We start from the raw sequence: 19268 nt of genomic DNA, 5'->3' as shown, positions 1-19268 counted from the left end.
TGGCCTGTGTTGACCCACATCTGCGGGTGTTTGCTGTTGCCCACACACGGTACCCCTGCCCCGTTTCACCATCAGAGGCATTCAGGAAGAACCTCTGCAGCCAAGAAACTGAGCTCTGACAGTGCCTGATGGTGAAATGGAGGTCAGGGACACGGTGTGTGCCAACGTGGAACTTGTTTCTCTGCTGCAGAGACTTCCTGAAGGTGTGACAGCGAAATGAAGGCCTTTTTTTGGGAGGGGGGGGGGAGAATCTGTCAATTTCTCAACTGAAAAAGCCTTCAGGAAAGGCCTGTCAGTGAAACAGAGGTTGGGGCAATATGTGCAAGTAGCTGCAGAAGTGTGCTGGTGAAGCAGGTGGCAGGGTGTGCAAGGCCTGGCTGCAACTGTCCTAAGTTAAGTGGGTGCGGGGCAAATGGGGCAGCTCACCACCCCATCCCCACTAGCTTTTTACACATGGGCCTCATCCCACCTCATGCAACTGGGTGCAACGGAGTGGTGGGGGTCTTAACTAGGACTTATTTTTGGGGGGGGGTTGGGACTCAATGGGTATACGTGTAAAAATCAAGCTAGGTTTTGGGGGAACAGTCCCCTCCCCAGGTTGATCAATGCTGGGCCTGCATACAATAACGGTGCCTAAATTTGTGATTTACTTATAGTATTCTAGAACAGATTAAGGAACATCTTAATGAGAATCCCCTTCATGTAATATAAAATGTAGCAGAAATATAAGTTTTGAAAAAATAAGTTTTTTATAGAAAGGCAAAAATGGCATATTTCTACCAATATTCTCTCTAGATCCCTGAAAAACTAAGGGTGGGAAACAAGAGGTGGCTAATACACTGAAAAATCATAAAGTAGTTAAAAATAATTTTCTTGGAAAAAACAATCTTTAACATTTGATTCCTAATCCTTTATAGTACTTAGGAGTGCAATCAAAAGAATCTTAAAAATGGCCCAATGGTAAATATAGCAAAAAAACCGAGATTTTTGCAAATACCAGAATCTGCTCCTAGGGAGTTTATTCTAAAACTGTAAGTAGACAAAAGCATTTAACAATATAGATAAGATTTATTTGAATAGTAGTATTAGTCCACTTATTAACAGTGATTCTATTGAGATCTCTCTATTCTGGGCAGTGGGGGAGGGGAGTATCAAGGCTTCATGGTTTATCTTGTGCCTAAATGCAACAGATGTTTACTTTGTAAACATTTAGAAAAGGACTAGCTGCAGAAAGCATAACTTTTGTCTTTTTACGGTGCTGCCAAGGTCAGATAAAAAGGTCGCTTCGGGAACTTTGTCATCATGCCTCGAGAGTAAACTGTTAAGAGGCACTGCAATTCGGCCTTTCATTGTCATCACTCCTCAGCAGCACCAAGGGTATAATTTTTTATAGACAAAATTTTCAGTTTATCCAAGATAAATTTCAGTTAGTTCCAACTTGTAATTGAATATATTGCAAAAAATATATATTCTTAAAATTCTACCTAAATCCTCAATTAAGAACAGAAGCTTTTATCTATTTTGCTGAAGCATATTTAGTTTAGCAACTAAAAAACAACTTAACGTTTCATAGTTTTTCCCAGAACCTATTTTCCCAGAATACAATTTCACCATGTTTTCTTACGTTACTTTCAAAATTCTTAAAAGGATAAACCCAGATATAAATATGCAAAATAGTTGTTGCAGGACAAAATGGGTGATATTTAAGGCATTGCAAATGCTCCACTTTAAAACAGAATTTTAAGATTGGCTTAAGAATTTATGGCTTTGGTCCAGTTAAAAGAACTGACAAGTAACATACCATTTTGTGCATGGGCAATCTCAAACTACACACACTGAAGATGTGAGAAGTTGTTTCAACCCTGGCATCAACATTTCTTGGAAGACAGCTGCAGGCTTAGATATTAACATTGATAAGGTGGCATATATCTAGCTTGTTTTTACCCTAGGTGAAGTTTTCAGAACACATATTTTTCAGAATTCTTTACTAAATAAAACATCACTGGAGGCTTTTAAGAAGAGTCTAGACAGTCACTTATCTGAAATGGTGTAGGCTCTCCTGCTTGAGCAAGGGGTGGACTAGAAGACCTCCAAGGTCCTGTCCTATTTATAACTAATGCAATGGTCTGAATTTGATATACCGTATTTTTCGGAGTGTACGACGCACCTTTTTCCCTCAAAAAAGAGGCTGAAAATCTGGGTGCATCTTATACACTGAATACAGCATTTTTTGCCTCCCAAAACCTTGGCCCCTTCACCAAAATGGCCATGCATAGCCTTTAGGAGGCTTTCAAAGTACTCCTGGGGGCTGGGGAGGGCAGAAATGAGCAAAAAACAGGCAGTTTTTTTGCTCAATTTTGCCTCCCCAGCCCCCAGGAGCACTCTATAAGCCTCCTAAAGGCTATGCATGCCCTTTTTTTTGATGCCCTCCCATTTTGGGGAGATCTACAGAGTGCAAAAACTTTTTAATTTGCCTCTTCAAAATCTTGGTGCGCCATATACTCTGGTGCGTCTTATACTTCAAAAAATACGGTATATAGTTTAGTTGATGTGCTTCTCAGTTTCTGTATAAAGGTACCCTGGTGCTTTCTAGCACATTAAACCAATTAAGCAATATTCCAAATATTGAAATAGAAATATAATTCTACAAGTACCCAATATAGAATTCTGACAAAGAAAAATCAAGAAACATCTAAAATAGAAGACAATTTATGTAGCATTACACACCCATATATATTCTTTCACTCAGATGTATATCAAAAGACTTTTAGAACAGCTCATTTTTTACGTTTAAGTTAAGCCATATTTTACAAGAAAATAATTCTTAATTATGCATATATTATATAATATATCCCATATAGTTTATTTGTGCGGTTTATACTTGTATTAGTCTTCCAAATGTATATATATCTTATTTTTCCTGATAAGATTTTATTTTGTTACAAACAAGAGGACAAAGGGATAGAAAGAGGTAGGAATGTCATTCTATGAAAGGCACCATTTGTTTCTGAGAATAAGTAACAATCGGTCACCGTCAGATAATCTTTTTAAAAAGCAGGTTTTTTTCTTCCTCTCTTCTTCTTGTAGATCAAAAACAGAACTAGTGTATTTTATCTTGAATGGAGAAAAGCTCTGTAACCAAGACTAACAGGAAGTATATATTTATTAAGCTAGATTCAAGTCTATAAAGATTTTTGAAAAATATTTTTTTTACTATCAGTTCAAGTTTCTCAAATTTCATTAAATTTGTAGTGATCCAGAAGACAAATGATCATGTTGATTATCTCCACTCTCCAGTTCTATAAAAAGAAATATGAAATTGATATTGAACTACACTCTAAATGTAAGAATTATAACAAGTAATATTTGCTTATAATATGCATTGCATCAGAACTTAATCAAAAATATTAAGTTTAGTGTTGTGGCCCAGCAGGATCGTTGAGCTGCTGATGGACTCGGATAGCGAGGAACCATATGAGTCTGCCAGGGAAGATGTGGAGGACCCTGGGCAGGGTTCAGACTCAGAGCAGGGACCAGAGAGGCTGGTTGGCTACCAGGAGGCGCCTGAGGCATGGTGCAGTGGGGAGGACTCAAGGCAGTTTGTTCCTGACGCCAGACAGAGAAGGGCAGAGAAACGGAAGCAGCAGTTGCGGAGGCAGACTCAGAGACATAATTAAGCCCAGGTGGTTGTGGCTTGGCCCCTCCCAAGAGAATATATAAGTAAAGAAGTGGGAAGGAGTCATTTGCAAGACACAACCGTTTGAAACTGTATTGGAATATTGTGTCTGTTGTGTATCTGTGCCTGTTGGATTTTCAACTAGTCTTGCACGTGAATCGTGTCTGGGCCTTCAGCCAAAGGAGTTGATAAAGCTGTGATTAAAGAGTGGCAAACAGCCAAGCCTGGGTTTGGGTGATTTGCAGCTCGGAGGAGGGGTCAGAACAGTTTAGCATACTTTGAACAATAAAAAACATCCCAATGTGGCCTATAATCAGTATTAAAGACAAATGAAATAAATCTCTAAATACATTAAATTTGAATTTTCAGAACAGTTAAGGGTTTCCTAGAACAAAATATAATTTGTATTCATGGTTTTTTCCAATCTTTTCTCTAGCCCATTTTTAGCAGACTCATATTGCCTTCCATGTATCATATTTATTTCTTATGGAACTATTTGTAATTATTGTTCTGATAAAAGAAAATAGTACAAAATAGTACTGTACTGAATTCTAATGATAATTATGTCACAAATTATTTTCTAATCTAGAAAAGACTCAAATTATGTAATTTTGAGATCAATGTTCTATGCAAACAGGAATGATATAAGAGCTTATGTAAATTACACAGATATTTAAATGATATAAAGGTAAAGGTAAAACATGTGTTAAGTCTAGAGTTAGTAATATTTTGTTCCTAGAAAAAGAAAAATCTCCAAAATTACCTACCAAGTAAAATTGTTGTTTCACACAGATTTTCTTTTAAAACATTATTTAATGCAATTGAGCTAGTATTGGATGCTGATAAGCCACTTGTTTCATTATTATCTTCTTCCATAGAAATATTCCCATTTTCAGTTGGTATGTTACTCATTGATTCAGGCACTGCAACTTTTTTAGATCTTTCCTTTAAAGTTAGAGAAAAACTCATTAATTACTATGGAAGGGATAGAACTAGAGCAGTGTTTCTCAACCTTGGCAACTTGAAGATGTCTGGACTTCAACTCCCAGAATTTTGCTGGCTGGGGAATTCTGGGAGTTGAAGTCCAGACATCTTCAAGTTGCCAAGGTTGAGAAACACTGAACTAGAGGAAAAGAAGTTTAATTGATAAATTCCAAGAATTAAAAAAAATTAAATTTGATTGAATTAGACTTTGTAGTATTTGAAACCAGCTAAATAAAAGATCATCTCTGAAGAAAATTAAGTATTTTAGCAACAAGCATGGTTCAGAGAACCACATACAGTATTACAGAAGCACACAGTATTACATACCAGGGAAGAACAACACTTGAACTTTAGCTCACATGCAGCTCCCGAACTGTTTTTCTATACCCCCACCTATACCCAAACCTCAATGGCAAACTTGAAAATCTGAGATCTCTTACCCATTGATGGGCTAATAATACAAGTTATTTTCTACTTTGTATTTTCTACACGCAAGTTGTAGAAAACTAAAATAAATATATTTTATTACATATGTTTGCAACATACCCAATATTCTAGTGCTTTCATGATATCTAATTTACACATTGGACATGTTCTCTGTTCCAGCAACCAGGGATCAATGCACAGCTTATGGAAGATATGTCTAAAGATAGAGACACTACCATCAAAATCAAGTATAAGGACATTCTAATTTATATTTATAGAATTAGTATTATAAATACAAAATCATATTCATAGAAAATCAGATAGTCAAAAAGTGATAATAAAACTTAATATAGGAAGTATATTTTTATCTTGGGTTTGACAAACTCTGAATAAAGAAATGCCTCACTTGCCAATAAATATATTTATTGTCAAGTATATATAGGCTCATAATTCATTTACAACATGCTACATATAATAACAGCAAAATTATAAACTAACACAAAAATGTAACATGCAATGAAAGCAATAAGTGGCATTCAGAGAGCTGTTGCAGAATACATATCAATTATCATTCCTTGTTTGTGCAAGGCAAAATCTACAGGTGTGTTGAATTTCTCTTTTAATTCAGAAGATTTCAAATACCATGATAGTTTCTGCCTATCCCAGAAGACCAGAAAAAATTATACGCCCCATCACTTAAGCTACATTGGTGAGTGGCTCCTCAGAAATGTCTTTTCTATCATGGTGCCCATCTTATAGAATTAACCTCCTCCCTGAAATACACAGTCAACCTAGCTGGTTTCTGCAAATCCATAAAGACTTGGCTATACTGAGGGGCTCATGGTGGCCTCTAAGCTCGTTACCAGTGATGTTATCTAGTATCGTAATGAAATGCCTGCAAGAAAACAACCAAACTCAGAGAACACCAAGGACACCAGAGTTCAATGCATTATTATCTTCTATTGGGACTTGGTTATACCTCCAGGCACTGGGGCCAAGGTACTACTCGAGCTCTTATTTATTTAGCACTAGACGATAACCCAGCATTGCCTGAGTATTTATTTATAGGGGGAAAATGTCCGGACCAAACGTAATTTCTAATGTTGGATTTTCCCCCTTACCAGAGGGAGCCCTTGTGGAGTACTGTGAAGCAGTGAAGAAATACAATAGAAGCCATTTTAAGGCACAACAGGACACACACCTCAAGGGGTATCTTACCCCCAGAGTATTTTGTTTTCCAGTCATCTGTGTACCAAGTTGGTTGAAATTGCTTGAGGCATTCCAGAGTTATGCTGGGGTGTGTAGGCACACACACACATACATTTCACAACTGGAGCTCTGATGAGGGTACTATTATTTTTATGAGACTATTGCTATTCATTTTAAGCCATTTTTAACCGATATGGACGGTGATTGTTTTTTGTTGGTTCACTGCCCAAAGTCTTTAGGTAAATTTGTGGCCAAATGTTAAATACAAAAAAAAAAAAAAGTAAGTTACATGTGTGAAAATAAGCTGTGCTCTCCTGATAAATTTCTTAAACAAGAAAACCAAGATAGAGTGATATCTCTTGTAATATGAATTATTGTTGAAATATTTTGTGCCCTGAAGACACACTTAGTTAATGATCATTTGCTTAAGGATAATAGATTATCAAATGTGAGACCAATATGGAAAATGAACCACCTCTTTTAAATATATTCCAGCAGAAATAGGTTTGGTAATGTTAATTTTATAATGTTTGCCTTTAGATACATTTCTAGTTCATAAAATAATTATACAAATGAGACTACTTGAGAGTTGTAAAAACTTAAAAATTGATTGATTGTCTTAATATCAATCAAAACACGTTCTCTTAAATTTATTAGATTTACTGCACATCCGTTTTTCTCAGCATGACATACAACATACTCCTTTTTCCCCGTAACAGTCACATTGTGAGCTAGATTTAGTGACTCTAATCTTGTACTTGAATGAACTACACATTGGATAATAGCTTTAATGTGTGTACCCCCCTTTAAACATTCTTTTTTCATTGAATATTTTTAATCAAGACCCACTGAAACAAAGTTAAGAAGTTTAATAATCTTACTTGCAAGGCAGAAGTCGAATAGTATCTTTGGCTTTATAGTTTTCGATGCATATAGCACAATTTTCTGTATCAATAGCAGAACACTTTAAAAAAATAAATAAAGCCACATTTAAATATATTGTATATTGAATATATTGGCAAAACAAAGTAGTTTATAGAGTATATATATATACAGTATATATACAGTTTGAAGTATATATTATACTCAGGGCCAACTCTGAGAAGATGCAATCAATGTATTCAGTCAGGCAATAGAACTAGAACTTCTGGAAAAATGAAAGACAAAGATAATTGTGTGCAATGCTGCCATTTTCTACTGTTTTTATTAAAACTCTGAATTCCATTAGTTGGAAATTTGTACAAAGGAAATAGGATTTGAAATTAAATTCTAAGATCCAGAAATAAATAATAGTTAATTGCTTCAATTCGGTAGTCAATTGGAGGAGCACCGAGTTGATGGTATTTAAAACCAAGATGGCTAACTCCTTGCCATACAAAGATCTACCAGACTTTGTAACTCTGGTACATAGTCTAATAGGACTAGGATATGGCAGATATATTAGTATTGAAGTAAGTTTTTTTTTCCTTTTTGAAAATACATTTAAATCAAATTATTTTGACATTACAGAAACGTGTTAACTCTAAGCTAAGAAGTTTTGATGCAACTCCCTTGACTGTCTTGCTTAGCAACAGAAATTTGGGGCTCATTAAGTTCCTAAGTCAAGAACTATCTGGAGGGAGCTGTCTCCGGGGATCAAATCTGCAATTCATCCAAGATGCAGCGTCAAATACACTGGCAAAGCAGGATCATTACATTCATATAACAGCCATACAGGTACTTGTCAACTTACAACTGCACAAAACTATGCCGGACCTACTAAAAGATACTTACAGCCCAAATTCAAAGTTATAACAGCTACACCACTATTCCCACCCACAGTCATGTGATCAGATTTAGGAAGCTTGGCAACTGCCTTACTTTTATGGCTGTTTGCAGCCTCCCATAGTCATGTGACCATGATTTTTGACTTTTGCTGGTTCCTTGCGTTTATTACTGGTTTCTGGCAAAAAAATGCCTATTAGGTAAAATTGAATTGCTTAATGACTGCAGCAAAAAAGTTGTAAAAAGATTACAAAATCAGGTCTGGCCATATGGTGACCTGCTTAATGACTTAAAAACCATAATTCCTTAAAACCATAATAGAGAGTTGAAAGGGAGTCAAGTCAAACCCCTTGCGCAAGCAAGAAACCCTATAACATTTCAGACAAATGCTCAATTACAGTCAAAAGTTGAGGTCTATCAGTATTCACTGCATTGATTGCCAATGGGAATCGGGGTACAATTCAAAAATTGTTTTTAATCTATAAATCCCTATATGTGTTGTTGATACAAATAGGATCACTTTTTCTGCCCAGAAATAATCAGTCTGCATTGTCTGGTATGTACACTGCACCTAAATTTTCTAGCATTTGCTTGGGATGAAAGGGACATGGCCTGCAAATAACAGTTTTTTATTAGTGGCACTTATACTTTGGAACAGCACCGTCCCAGATTAGGGAAACACCTATATTTTTGGAGTTCCAAAAACTAATTAAAACTTGATTAGTCTGGAAGGCATTTGGATACAAAGATGCTGGCACTGAGTAAAATGTATTTAGTATATTTTTTATTATACCGTGTCTTATTTTCTTTTTACAAAATATGGCTTGACCTTACTATGAGGGGAGGGTTTATTGTTTTGGGGTTGCTGGGCGGCTGCTCTCTTGCAAGCGGACTCCCAAAGAGCCGGGCACAGCCTCATGGGCGAAAGGCTGTGTTGTGCTGTCGCAGCAGCGCAACACAGCAGCCATGAAGCGACCACACTCATGCGCAGCCACCTGGCAAACCCCCTTTCCAGCCAGGCACAGCGCCATTCACTGACCTAGGCGTATTGCCAAGCCGCATGAGCACCTGCTCACCGCCGCCCAGCTCCCGCGGCTTGGCACCTTCGAAATGGCAGTAAATGACGCTCTGCATGGCTGGAGGGGGGAGGGTTGCGCGAGCTGCTGTTCTGCTCTCGCTTACGCACCTGCCACTGCCGCATGGCTTTTTTTGCAGCTTTCAAACCGAGTTTTCCGGCAGTGGCCGCTCTGGGCGTATGCTTTGCCGGCAGCTGGCCCACAACCATAGAGCATATGCCCAGAGCAGCCACTGCTGGAAGACTCGGTTTGGAAGCCGCAAAAAAAGCCACATGGCGGCGGCGCCCTGGCTCTGCGGAGAGCTGGGCCATGCATCGTGAGGCTGACAGGCGCATGAGCAAGAGCAGAACAGCCGCTCGTGCAACCCGCTCTCCAGCCGTGCAGAGCACCATTTACTGCCATTTTGAAGGCGCCAAGCCGTGGGAGCCAGCGAACAGGCGCTCACGCGGCTTGGCGATACCCCTATGTCAGTGAATGGCGTGTTGCTGGCTGGAAAGGGTGTTTGCCGGTGGTTGTGCATGAGTGTGGTTGCTTCATGGCTGCTGTGCTGCGATAGCGCAACACAGCCATTTGCCCACGAGGATGTTCCCAGCTATTTGGGAGCACACTCGCAAGAGAGCAGCCACCCAACCCCCCTCTTCAGCTGGGCACAGAGGTGCTCACCAACCTAATGGTACCCCTGCCCCCCGCGGCTTGGCACTTTTTGGATACTGCTCGGTTGGTGAGCGGCGCTCTGTCTGGCCGGAAGTGGGGGGGTTGTCCAGGGGGCTTGTTTGCAGGGGAGGGCTTATATTTTTGCCCACCAGAAAAATGTGGCATGACCTTATTATCAGGACATGTCGTAATTTCAGGGAAACACAATACTAGGATTATTTCTTTTATTAGTTTACGGTTTAGCTACATTGAATGATTTTAACGATGCAAATCATGAGAAACCTACTTAGATTACAGTATATTGAAAAACAACATAAAAGCTCAAATTTCATACAAAGATATGAAGGAATTTGTCTGTGAAATATGTGAGATGCAACTGTCAGTTTAATTAGTTAGCTGATTAATCTCAAATTGAAAAAAAATATAGTAAGTTAAGATGAAGAGATCTATTAATCCTACTAATCCATGGTAGTGGATCTGACTATTTGAGAGACCGCCTCCTGCCAATTACCTCCCTGCGTCCCATCAGATCGCACAGAGTAGGCCTCCTCCGAATTCCATCCGCCAGCCAGTGCCGACTGGCGACTACGCGGAGGAGAGCCTTCTCAGTTGCAGCTCCGACATTATGGAACAACCTCCCCGTGGAGATCCGTACCCTCACCACAGTCCAGGCCTTCCGCACAGCCCTCAAGAACTGGCTATCCCGTCAGGCCTGGGGATAGGATTACTCTAACCCCGCCCGAATGTTGAGTGAATGTTGTGTTTTTACGATTAATTTTCTTTTAATCACGATTCTTTTCTTTTTAAGTCTTGTCTCGCACTCCCTTCCCTTATTGTTGTAAGCCGCCCTGAGTCCCCTCAGGGAAAAGGGCGGCATATAAATTTCCAATAAAATCTAAAAAAAAAATCTACTAAACTTTCACTGATATTTGTATGGTTAGAAAATGCATTCATCTTGAAAGGAATTACAAATATTAAAAAAAAAATAGAAAAGTAAAGTTTATTATTCCCAATTTATGTAATTACCTTATCTTCATCTTTCAGAGTATACAGTGGCAGCTGGGCAACTGCACCAATAATTTCTTCTCTTTGACCCTTAAAAATATAAGATATATAAATATGTGTGTTACAAAGACACATCTTTCTGAGCAACAAACACTTATCTAAGATCTGTCATAGCACAAGTAAGTCTGTACTATGAGAGATCCTTGGTGCTCCCTGAGCTTGGTAGTTTTCTTACAAATGTTGCAATACCAAAATAGGTAACAGCATCAGTATTTGAAGGGAGTTAGGTTTGTATTCTTGGTGGTTCTTTGAGTAGGCTGTTGTTTACTATTAGTATGCTTCTCTGTGTTTGTGATATGATATATCTGCCAAAAAAACCCAAACAAAAAACAAAAGGTATCCTGGATATTTACAGGCAGTCCAGAACACTGAAAGTAATTGTCTCATTTGACACAGGCATGTCCAACCCCCAGGCTGCATGCACCCTGGACAGCTAGTAACGCAGCCCCACAAGATTGTTAATAAAAATGTAAAAAATAAAGTAAGTTTGTTATATATCAACTATATATTTTAATGTGGTCCAAGACAACTCCTCTTCACTCAATATGGCCCCAAAAGCCAAAGGTTTGGACACTCATGCGCTAGTGTATTCTACCTAGATGAGGGCTGAGTAAGGTGACTTTGAAGGGCCCTGCAACTATGATTTTTTGAGTTATACTAGTATAGATAGACAAATAGACTAAAATAGACAAACAGACAAAGAAAGGGAAAGAACAAGTAGCAAAAGACAAATATGAGAAAAAAGATAATTAAAACAATCACATTAAGCTTTTCCATATCTGGATTTATGCCTAATTTATGTAAATTTGTACTAGAGAAACTGAAGTTGCAAGGTCTAAAATCATGAGCTTATTTGTGTTTGCTCAGCAGAGCCATGCAAAGCTTTTGAAATATAATGCATAAAAACATGGACAAAGCATTATTTTAAAAATTTGTTAAAGCAGTTGTGCTGGAAGTAGCTCAGGAGCAGCTGTTTCAACAATTGGAATACTGTTAAGTGTTTGTACAACACCTGCTTGTTGAAAAACTTTTGACAGTTCTGTACAGCCTCACCTTGCAAGTATATTGTTAAATTAATTAAAGAGGCAGTTCAACTTGGTTACACCTCCACAGATAATAGAAAAATAAGGATAAGTATAACAATTAGTTTCATCAACTGAAAATTACTACCTAATTCTAGCTTAAAGTACTAATCTAAACTATAATTTTCAGGTACATCTAGTTCTGGAAACAAGTTATAACAGATAGAAACAGGCAGCACATTAAGAGAACTTTTCAGGTTAAACAGCATTCAAAGATTGGGCAGACAAATGCACTTACATTACACAAGATGAAAAGATAATCAGCACCAGTAATTACCTGGCTTCTAAATTGTGATCCAGTATAGAGAAAACGTTGCACATAAAAAAATATAAGCCATGCTAAAGATATAATCATCATTGTGATAAATGCAATTGCTACAAACACAACTGACTGTCCATTGATATATTCTTGTACATGTTGTTTACCAACACTAATAGTCATTTTCACTGGAATTCCTCTTAGGACTGGCTCCAGGATCTCCATTCCTTTTGGATACCCAACCATAATTACAACTGTATCAGCAGTACCTATTGAAAAAAAGACAAACAGGAATCAGATGTATTCTTCTACAACTCTTATTTGTTGAAGGAAACTCAAGCCATCTTGCTGATAGTTATAAATAAATTAAAATTGTTCTTGCCATAGTTTTACTTCCAAGATTTCTTGGTCCCAAGAACATGACTAGGAACTAAAGGAGAGTAGGCAAGGATATTTACCGCTCAAGATTCATGTTAAAATTAATGGATTTTTGCAGCATTTTTTCTGCCACATTTGTTCAAAATATTTAAGCTGTTGGCCCATGATCCATTCCTAGTATTAAATGCAACAATGGGACAGATTTAAAGAAAAAATCCACTAAGGCCTGAAAGAAACAGGGCAGTGATATAATTTCTACTAAATGGACATTAGGAATTTTTACAGCCCAGTTTATTTGGGTTTCACACTACTAGAATAAAATAATTGCATTTAAATGGATCTGTAGTTTTAAAAACATAAAACTATAAACATAAAGGCATTTTAATGAGAAAATCCAGTTACATATTTTAATATTTAACAGCATTTTATCAAGAATGCATTCCAAATGTGGGAAATGTGACACATGGTTTAACCTTATTTTTCTCAATTTTTCCCATGATCTCTGCCTCCCACCAATTTCCACATGTATTACACCTTCTCTGGCTTCAGAACTAACAACTGGAAGCTCATATATTTTGCTTTTCTGATGGAACAGATATGTTTATCATTAAATAAGCAACATGCAATTTTTCTATTATCATAGCTGCATGTCCTTAACACTGTATATATAGCAAGTACTGAAAAATCCACAGTAAAGCTACCTGGTGTTTCAACACTTTCACTGTAGCCCAGTGGTATTTTGTATTCCTCTGCCTCCAGCATACCCCTCCAGAATACATGTAGCCATTCTGAGATAGATTAGGAATCTCAACAATAAAACAAACAAAACTAAATGAAAAGAAAAGTTATAGAAAAAAACATAAAAACATAAAGCCTTTGCAAGTTTTAAAGGAATCTTACTTGCTTCGGCAATGAGACCACTGGAAGCAGTTAAGACACTAATTTTCTCATAAACTAATTAGACAAACCAGAAATTAAAAAGTTTAATAAAATTAAAAAAAAAATGGCCTAAGATAGAGAGGACCCTCCAGATGTTACTGAACTATAACTCCCAGCAGTCCAGACAAACCTAGACAATGAGCATTCAGCAACATCTGCAAGGCCAAAATCCAATTTCATTCATAAACAGCTTTAGTTTCTTTCTCAGCAAGAATATCCAAAGTTGACTTCATATCATATAAATACAATATGCAATCCTAGAATTTACACAAAATATTGATCAGAACTTTTACAGTTCTTAGACAATCTGCAGCAATCAATATTAATATACCTAAAATTGAAAGAAGTAATAATCATCAAAACAGAATATGGCATAACGAATTCTTCATATAAAATTCGTTAAATAGCATTAATCTAATTAGCCTAATTTTCTTTGATACTTGAAACAGTATAACACTATGTTATACTATAACAGAGCAGCAGAATTTTGCTACCTCCCATCCAGTTTCTTGACTCAACCAATAGCTCCTTGTTGCATTACAGAAGAAGCCCTGTAATTACATCTAATTTGCAACCTACTTCTGAATCAGTGTCTTTAAAATGAATTTGCTTCATTTTAAAGAGAAGACTAGGTTCTTGATTTTGCACTCCAGAATAAAATATTTCCTAGTTTGGGCTGAAACTAGTTTCATCCTAGTTTGGATGAAACATGATACCTTCCACGTGGGCTTTTGAGATATTTGGCAAATGATGGGAAAAGAAGTTTGAATCCACTTTTTGAAAAAATCCTTTCCAACCCCTTACCATCGCTGGGCACCCACCCACCCAACTACCTTCGCAACAAAAATAAGGTAGTTTTCAAATTACTTTCCTTATTTCTCCCCTCACTACACTGACCGAGGTACGACACAGAGGTAAGAGTGGAGTTGCCGAACCGAGGCTCGTTATAGATGACCACGGCGGCGGCTTTCTTCCTTGCTGCGTTGGCGACTTTGTCCTTCAAGTGGCAACCTCCGTGGGCCACTAAGGCGATCCAGGTCTGAGGCGGCGAGAAGGGCGCTCCAGCCTCTTCGTCTCCCGAGGAGCTTCGGGGCGCCATGGGGATCTGGTATTCCACCTTGGGGTCGCAGCCCTCCATGTGGCGCCCAGTCCCGCCAAAAGGGATGCCGACTAGGCCCTGCGCGCTCTCCTTGGGCGAGCTGTTCCCGTAACGCCCGCTTTCCGCGCTGTCCCTCACCGTGCGGTTGGTGGCCGGCTCGGTATACACCGTGCTCACCCAGGCTGTGTACCAGACCAGCGACCAGGAGACCCGCGGCCATCCCCCCGCCGCCAGGAAAAGCAGCGGCAGCGTCACGCGGTGCGACAGCAGCCTCATCGCTTCCCGGATGCACAAGGCGAACGCTCCAGCCGGCGTCTGAGGGCGGAATAGTCACGGCCGCTCACCTGGGTCGCGAGTTTCGGCAGCTTAAGCAAGCGCTTCTGGATTCCTGCCTCTGCCCAAGAGGCTGCCCACCTGGCGGGCAGACCGGCGCCTGAGCCTGGGAGAAAGAGGCGGTGACTGAGCTCGTTCGGGTTGTCCTTGTTCTCCTCCTTCTCCGAGACAGGTTTCCGCGCGCTTCAGCCGCGCGCCTTTACGCGCGACCATTTCTAGCCAGGTTTCCAAAGAGGATCAGAAGGCTCGGGGTTCCTCAAGCGCAACTGAGCGAAGTCGGGTGACTCAGGACTCCGACCCCGAACGCTAATTACACGTCTTGCTTCCAACTCGAGACTCTAGTCGTGCTTTTCCATCTTGGCCTACGATTCAAGCCTCTTAAGTTTTCCCCCATAGAGCAGGGGTGGAGAACTACCCTTTACGGTCTGTGAACTTCAACTCCCAGAATTCCTGAACCAGCCATGCCATTCAATTCAATTCTGGGAGTTGAAGTGCACAGATCGTAAAAGGTCCGTAGCAGTTCCCACCCCTGCCGTAGAGCAAGCCGGCTAGAAAAAAAAGGCCTCTTTCTGGAGAAAAAGCGTGGGACGAAGCCTGCCTCTATGTGTGTGTGTGTGAGAGATGCTTTATTCCTGTTTTAGAGTCCAGAGTTACATTTCGATGCGTGAAAGAGCCTCTATTAAAGCGAGCCTTTAAGAAGGCTAGGTTCCTCGTGAAAGCTTTTTTATTCGTTAGCAGGGCTTTATTTAGCATTTCGGCAGCACTTTCAAGAATTACGCTGGTGTTTCTCAACCTAGGCAAATTTAAATGTAACTAAACTGATGAATTCTAGCAGTTGAAGTCCATACATATAAACTTGCCGAGGATAATAATTACTGAATTATACTAAGATCCCTATTCGTTCCACCCTTTCAGTTTTTGATTGAAAGCTAGATTTTGTAGAAAAGTTGATTTGGGGCTTAGTTGCAGACATAATTAAATCATTTGAAAATCTTGGTACACACGTGACAACATTTTTCATCAAGCATAAATTTGTTCCCCTCTCCCAACCCTTTTTGAATCTTCACATTCTTAAAGCTATGATAGATCTATTTTTTTAAAACTCTGAGGACAGGCTTTGCACTTTCTGTTTTGAAACTGACTTGCTCTTGTCACATTGAAAGTTTGTAGTTAAGTTACATTAAAAGGAAGCAAGTATAAATGATTACATATGTAAAGAAAATACCACAAGTATGTTCAAGGCTGCATGCTTTTTTTTTGCTTTTATGAAAAAAATACCATATAAGATTATGATACTATACCCTCATTTATTGTTTTCTTGTTTTTACATTGCATGCCTGCTTTTGGCACTTAATCATCTTAACTTTTATTTTTCAATGATCTTGAATTGTGATTACAATTATCAGATTTCCAAGTCAAAGTATATATAGTACTACTGGAAAAAATAGTTGGACTTAAAAGATAAATGGCTGAGTTCATTCATTACACCAGGCAATAATTATTATAATTGCCATTTCCATTAGTACTTTATTTTATTAATATTTGATTTTATTAACATAATGTTTGATAAGTGTGTTACAATGATAAGTCATTCATAAGTGCAAATGCACAAGTAGGGCAAAAAAAGAAAATATTTTTATCCAGTTGAGGAAAATATTTTGACATTCTTTGGTAAAGTTGCACATAAAACAATGCTTAGTTCTTCCACAAGTACTATATTACTCATTGTGTAATTGTATGGAGTTGAAATTATATTTTTAAATTCTTTTTCACCAAAGATATAGCAGATATAAAATACGGTTATTATGGAGCTGTTTTGTTAAAAAGAGATCTTAATGCCTGCTAGACTTTGAAATATTAATATCAGAGAAAATATAAGTATATTAAAATACTGTACGAGTGAAGTCTCTGATTCTGAATACCCTTTTTATGATTGAATACATAATAATTTTACTTTGCCAGTCAAAATCAACAAGATTAAGATCTCCATAGGAAATTTTATAAAAATCACTAAATCACAACTAGGGAAATGTTTAGCTGAAGAAAATCTCACTGAGGAGTTTAGCAAACATTTATTCTGACTTCTTATTTTAATAGATATTATAAAAACAAAATGGGAATCTCCTTAAGGTGGAAAGCTTTATGAGGATGGATGCAACCTTCAATTGAAGTGGGGGAAATGCCTCCACCACTGGTCCAAAAAGAATGGCTCTGAGAGATGGACAGTCGCTAAATCTCTAAAATTGATAAATTAAGTAAACAAATGAATAAATAAACAAATCATTCATTAGCAGGTGGCATGGTGGCTCAGAGATTAAGACACTGAGCTTCTCAGCTGGAAAGGTAGTAGCTCCACATGACAGGATGAGCTCTTGTCCTCACCTTAGCTCCTGCCAGCCTAACAGTTCAAAAGCATACAAATGCAAGTAGATCAATAGGCACCATTTCAATGGGAAGGTAACTGCTCCAATGATCCATGATGTCATTCTGGCCACATGACCACAGAAATGTTTTTGGACAGTGCTGGTCCAATGACCTTGAAACAGATGAGCACTGCCCCCTAGACTTGACAATGACTAGTGGAGTCGGACTCCTACCTTTAGTAGCTCTTTTATATTTCCTAATGCTTGCAAAGTATAAAGGATCCAAACTTTGCATATGGGAAGGTGAGGAAGCAAAATATATTCTTTGCACATTACAGATGTTTAAGGCCCCTATTTCTCTTTCAAAACTATTGAAACACCTCCCAAAATATTTCTGGGCCAAACTCACTTTGCTGTTAACAAACCACATAAATCCTGTGTTGCCCATATGCAAATAGAATGTACCTCCAACAGGTAATTGAAGGCATATGTGTTGCTCTTATCTTGGCACTATGAAAGCCATATTTGTGTGAGTTACCATGATATTTTTACAAAATATAAAGACAACTCAGAATAGTTAAATCACATCAAATTTGGGGCATAAATTAATATTGTGCTATTTACAGTAATTATACCATTGCTAAAGATCTGTTGTATAATGCTGTATATAAAATAATTGACAAACACAATCTTCTATGCCATGTTAAAAGATTTATCTTGCTCTTCCAAAAGTATTCTTGTTTTGTGATTGTAAATCATTTGTTTAATGCATGATCATGCTGGATTGTTTTTGATTGATCTAGTATTTGGTATGATAGATCTGAATGGAATTCTTAAGAGCAACTTGATGATGTCCTTTGTTTATCACTATAAAAATACATGATATCACACAAAAATGCATCACTTTCAATATACAGTACTAGTGAAGCACAATCAAACCAACACATGTCATTCTGTTTTACTCTGAACAATGAGTGCATGCACATTACAATATTTTACTATTCTTCATAAATAAGAATAAAATCTATTGATCCATCTTTTGCTTGCCATATGGCATCTTAAAATAATAATTCCAGTACAGAAAAGCCATCTGAAATTTACTATGGGGAGTAATGAATTTACAAATTTCCATTGACCTCTTGGATACAAGCAAAATAAAATAGCTAAATATATATAATTTAGAGCATTTCTAGATGTAACAACCCATTGTCAGTTCTGATCATCATGAACATAATGTTGCAGTATGAAAAGATGTTATAAATGTAATAAATCACACTTGGGAGGTGTAGGAGAAACATGTACACTTGAAACTGGTCTGGCTCTACAACCAATCCCACATATCAGGTGATGCAGGAATTATAAATTATATTACAGAGGTTCTTTAAGAATGTCTAGTCTGTTCTATATCCGTGATGGCAAACTTATGGCACGCGTGCTGGAAGTGGCACGCAGAGCCATCTCTCTGGGCACATGAGCTGTCGCTCTTTGCTCTTCCGTGTTCTGGCGTTCCGGTCAACTGGTCTTCACGCACGCAGAAGCACCAGAAACCGGAAGAGCAGCCACCAGAAAGATGATCTAGTTTCTTCTGCATACATGCGCACCAGCCAGCTAGTCTTTATGCAAGCATGCGCACCAGAAACCGGAAAACCAGGTGGCCGGGCTACATGCATGTGCCGGAAATCTGAACATCATTTCCCCAGTGCGTGCATGCGCACCGGATGGCTGCTCCCTGGTTTCTGACACACATGCACGCACACCCATTTCAGCACCCAGTGCCAAAAAGGCTCGATACTGTTCTATATTAACTGGTCCCAAAATAAAACAAATTATCCCTTAATTTTTAAAAAGGGCTTGTTTTTTGACATTTTAAAACATCAGCATAAAAAAGAGGAATGCCTTATTGTGGGCTAGTAATATCTTCAACTTGGCTGTGTTGAAGGTTTAATTTATATGAGAGTTTT

General features: G+C 38.3%; 1 protein-coding gene, 1 long non-coding RNA gene and 1 other non-coding gene across 9 annotated transcripts; 1 reads left to right on the top strand and 2 right to left on the bottom strand.

Annotated features, from left to right (window-relative positions):
* Nucleotides 1-1260: 1260 nt before the first annotated feature.
* LOC148043296 (small nucleolar RNA SNORD89) lies at nt 1261-1367 on the bottom strand. Its single transcript, XR_015698260.1, has one exon. It is a non-coding gene; the product is annotated as a small nucleolar RNA SNORD89 (small nucleolar RNA).
* A 1326-nt stretch (nt 1368-2693) lies between these two features.
* On the bottom strand, nt 2694-14948 carry RNF149 (ring finger protein 149). Of its 7 annotated transcripts, none has more exons than XM_087726211.1 (8): nt 14410-14547; nt 13275-13379; nt 12175-12464; nt 10816-10884; nt 7177-7259; nt 5207-5303; nt 4444-4621; nt 2694-3299 (listed from the first exon to the last, which is right to left on the bottom strand). In XM_087726211.1, exons 2-8 carry the CDS (start codon nt 13333-13335, stop codon nt 3241-3243), a joined length of 837 nt encoding a protein of 278 aa, XP_087582337.1. In that variant the 5' UTR covers nt 13336-13379; nt 14410-14547; the 3' UTR covers nt 2694-3240. The 7 variants fall into 7 exon arrangements, with proteins under 7 accessions (XP_087582337.1, XP_087582339.1, XP_087582338.1 ...); XM_087726213.1 differs by having other exon boundaries at nt 14448-14520; XM_087726212.1 differs by having other exon boundaries at nt 13275-13401; nt 14448-14465.
* Nucleotides 7797-12581, top strand: LOC148043295 (uncharacterized). Its single transcript, XR_015698174.1, has 2 exons — nt 7797-8011; nt 12400-12581. It is a non-coding gene; the product is annotated as an uncharacterized LOC148043295 (long non-coding RNA).
* Nucleotides 14949-19268: the final 4320 nt, after the last annotated feature.

Source organism: Thamnophis sirtalis, unplaced genomic scaffold (assembly GCF_051295495.1).
Source record: "Thamnophis sirtalis isolate CommonGarterSnake01/CBP01778 unplaced genomic scaffold, rThaSir2_p1.2 scaffold_12, whole genome shotgun sequence".
Taxonomy (NCBI): domain Eukaryota; kingdom Metazoa; phylum Chordata; class Lepidosauria; order Squamata; family Natricidae; genus Thamnophis; species Thamnophis sirtalis.
This window is presented reverse-complemented; position numbering and strand designations above follow the sequence as displayed.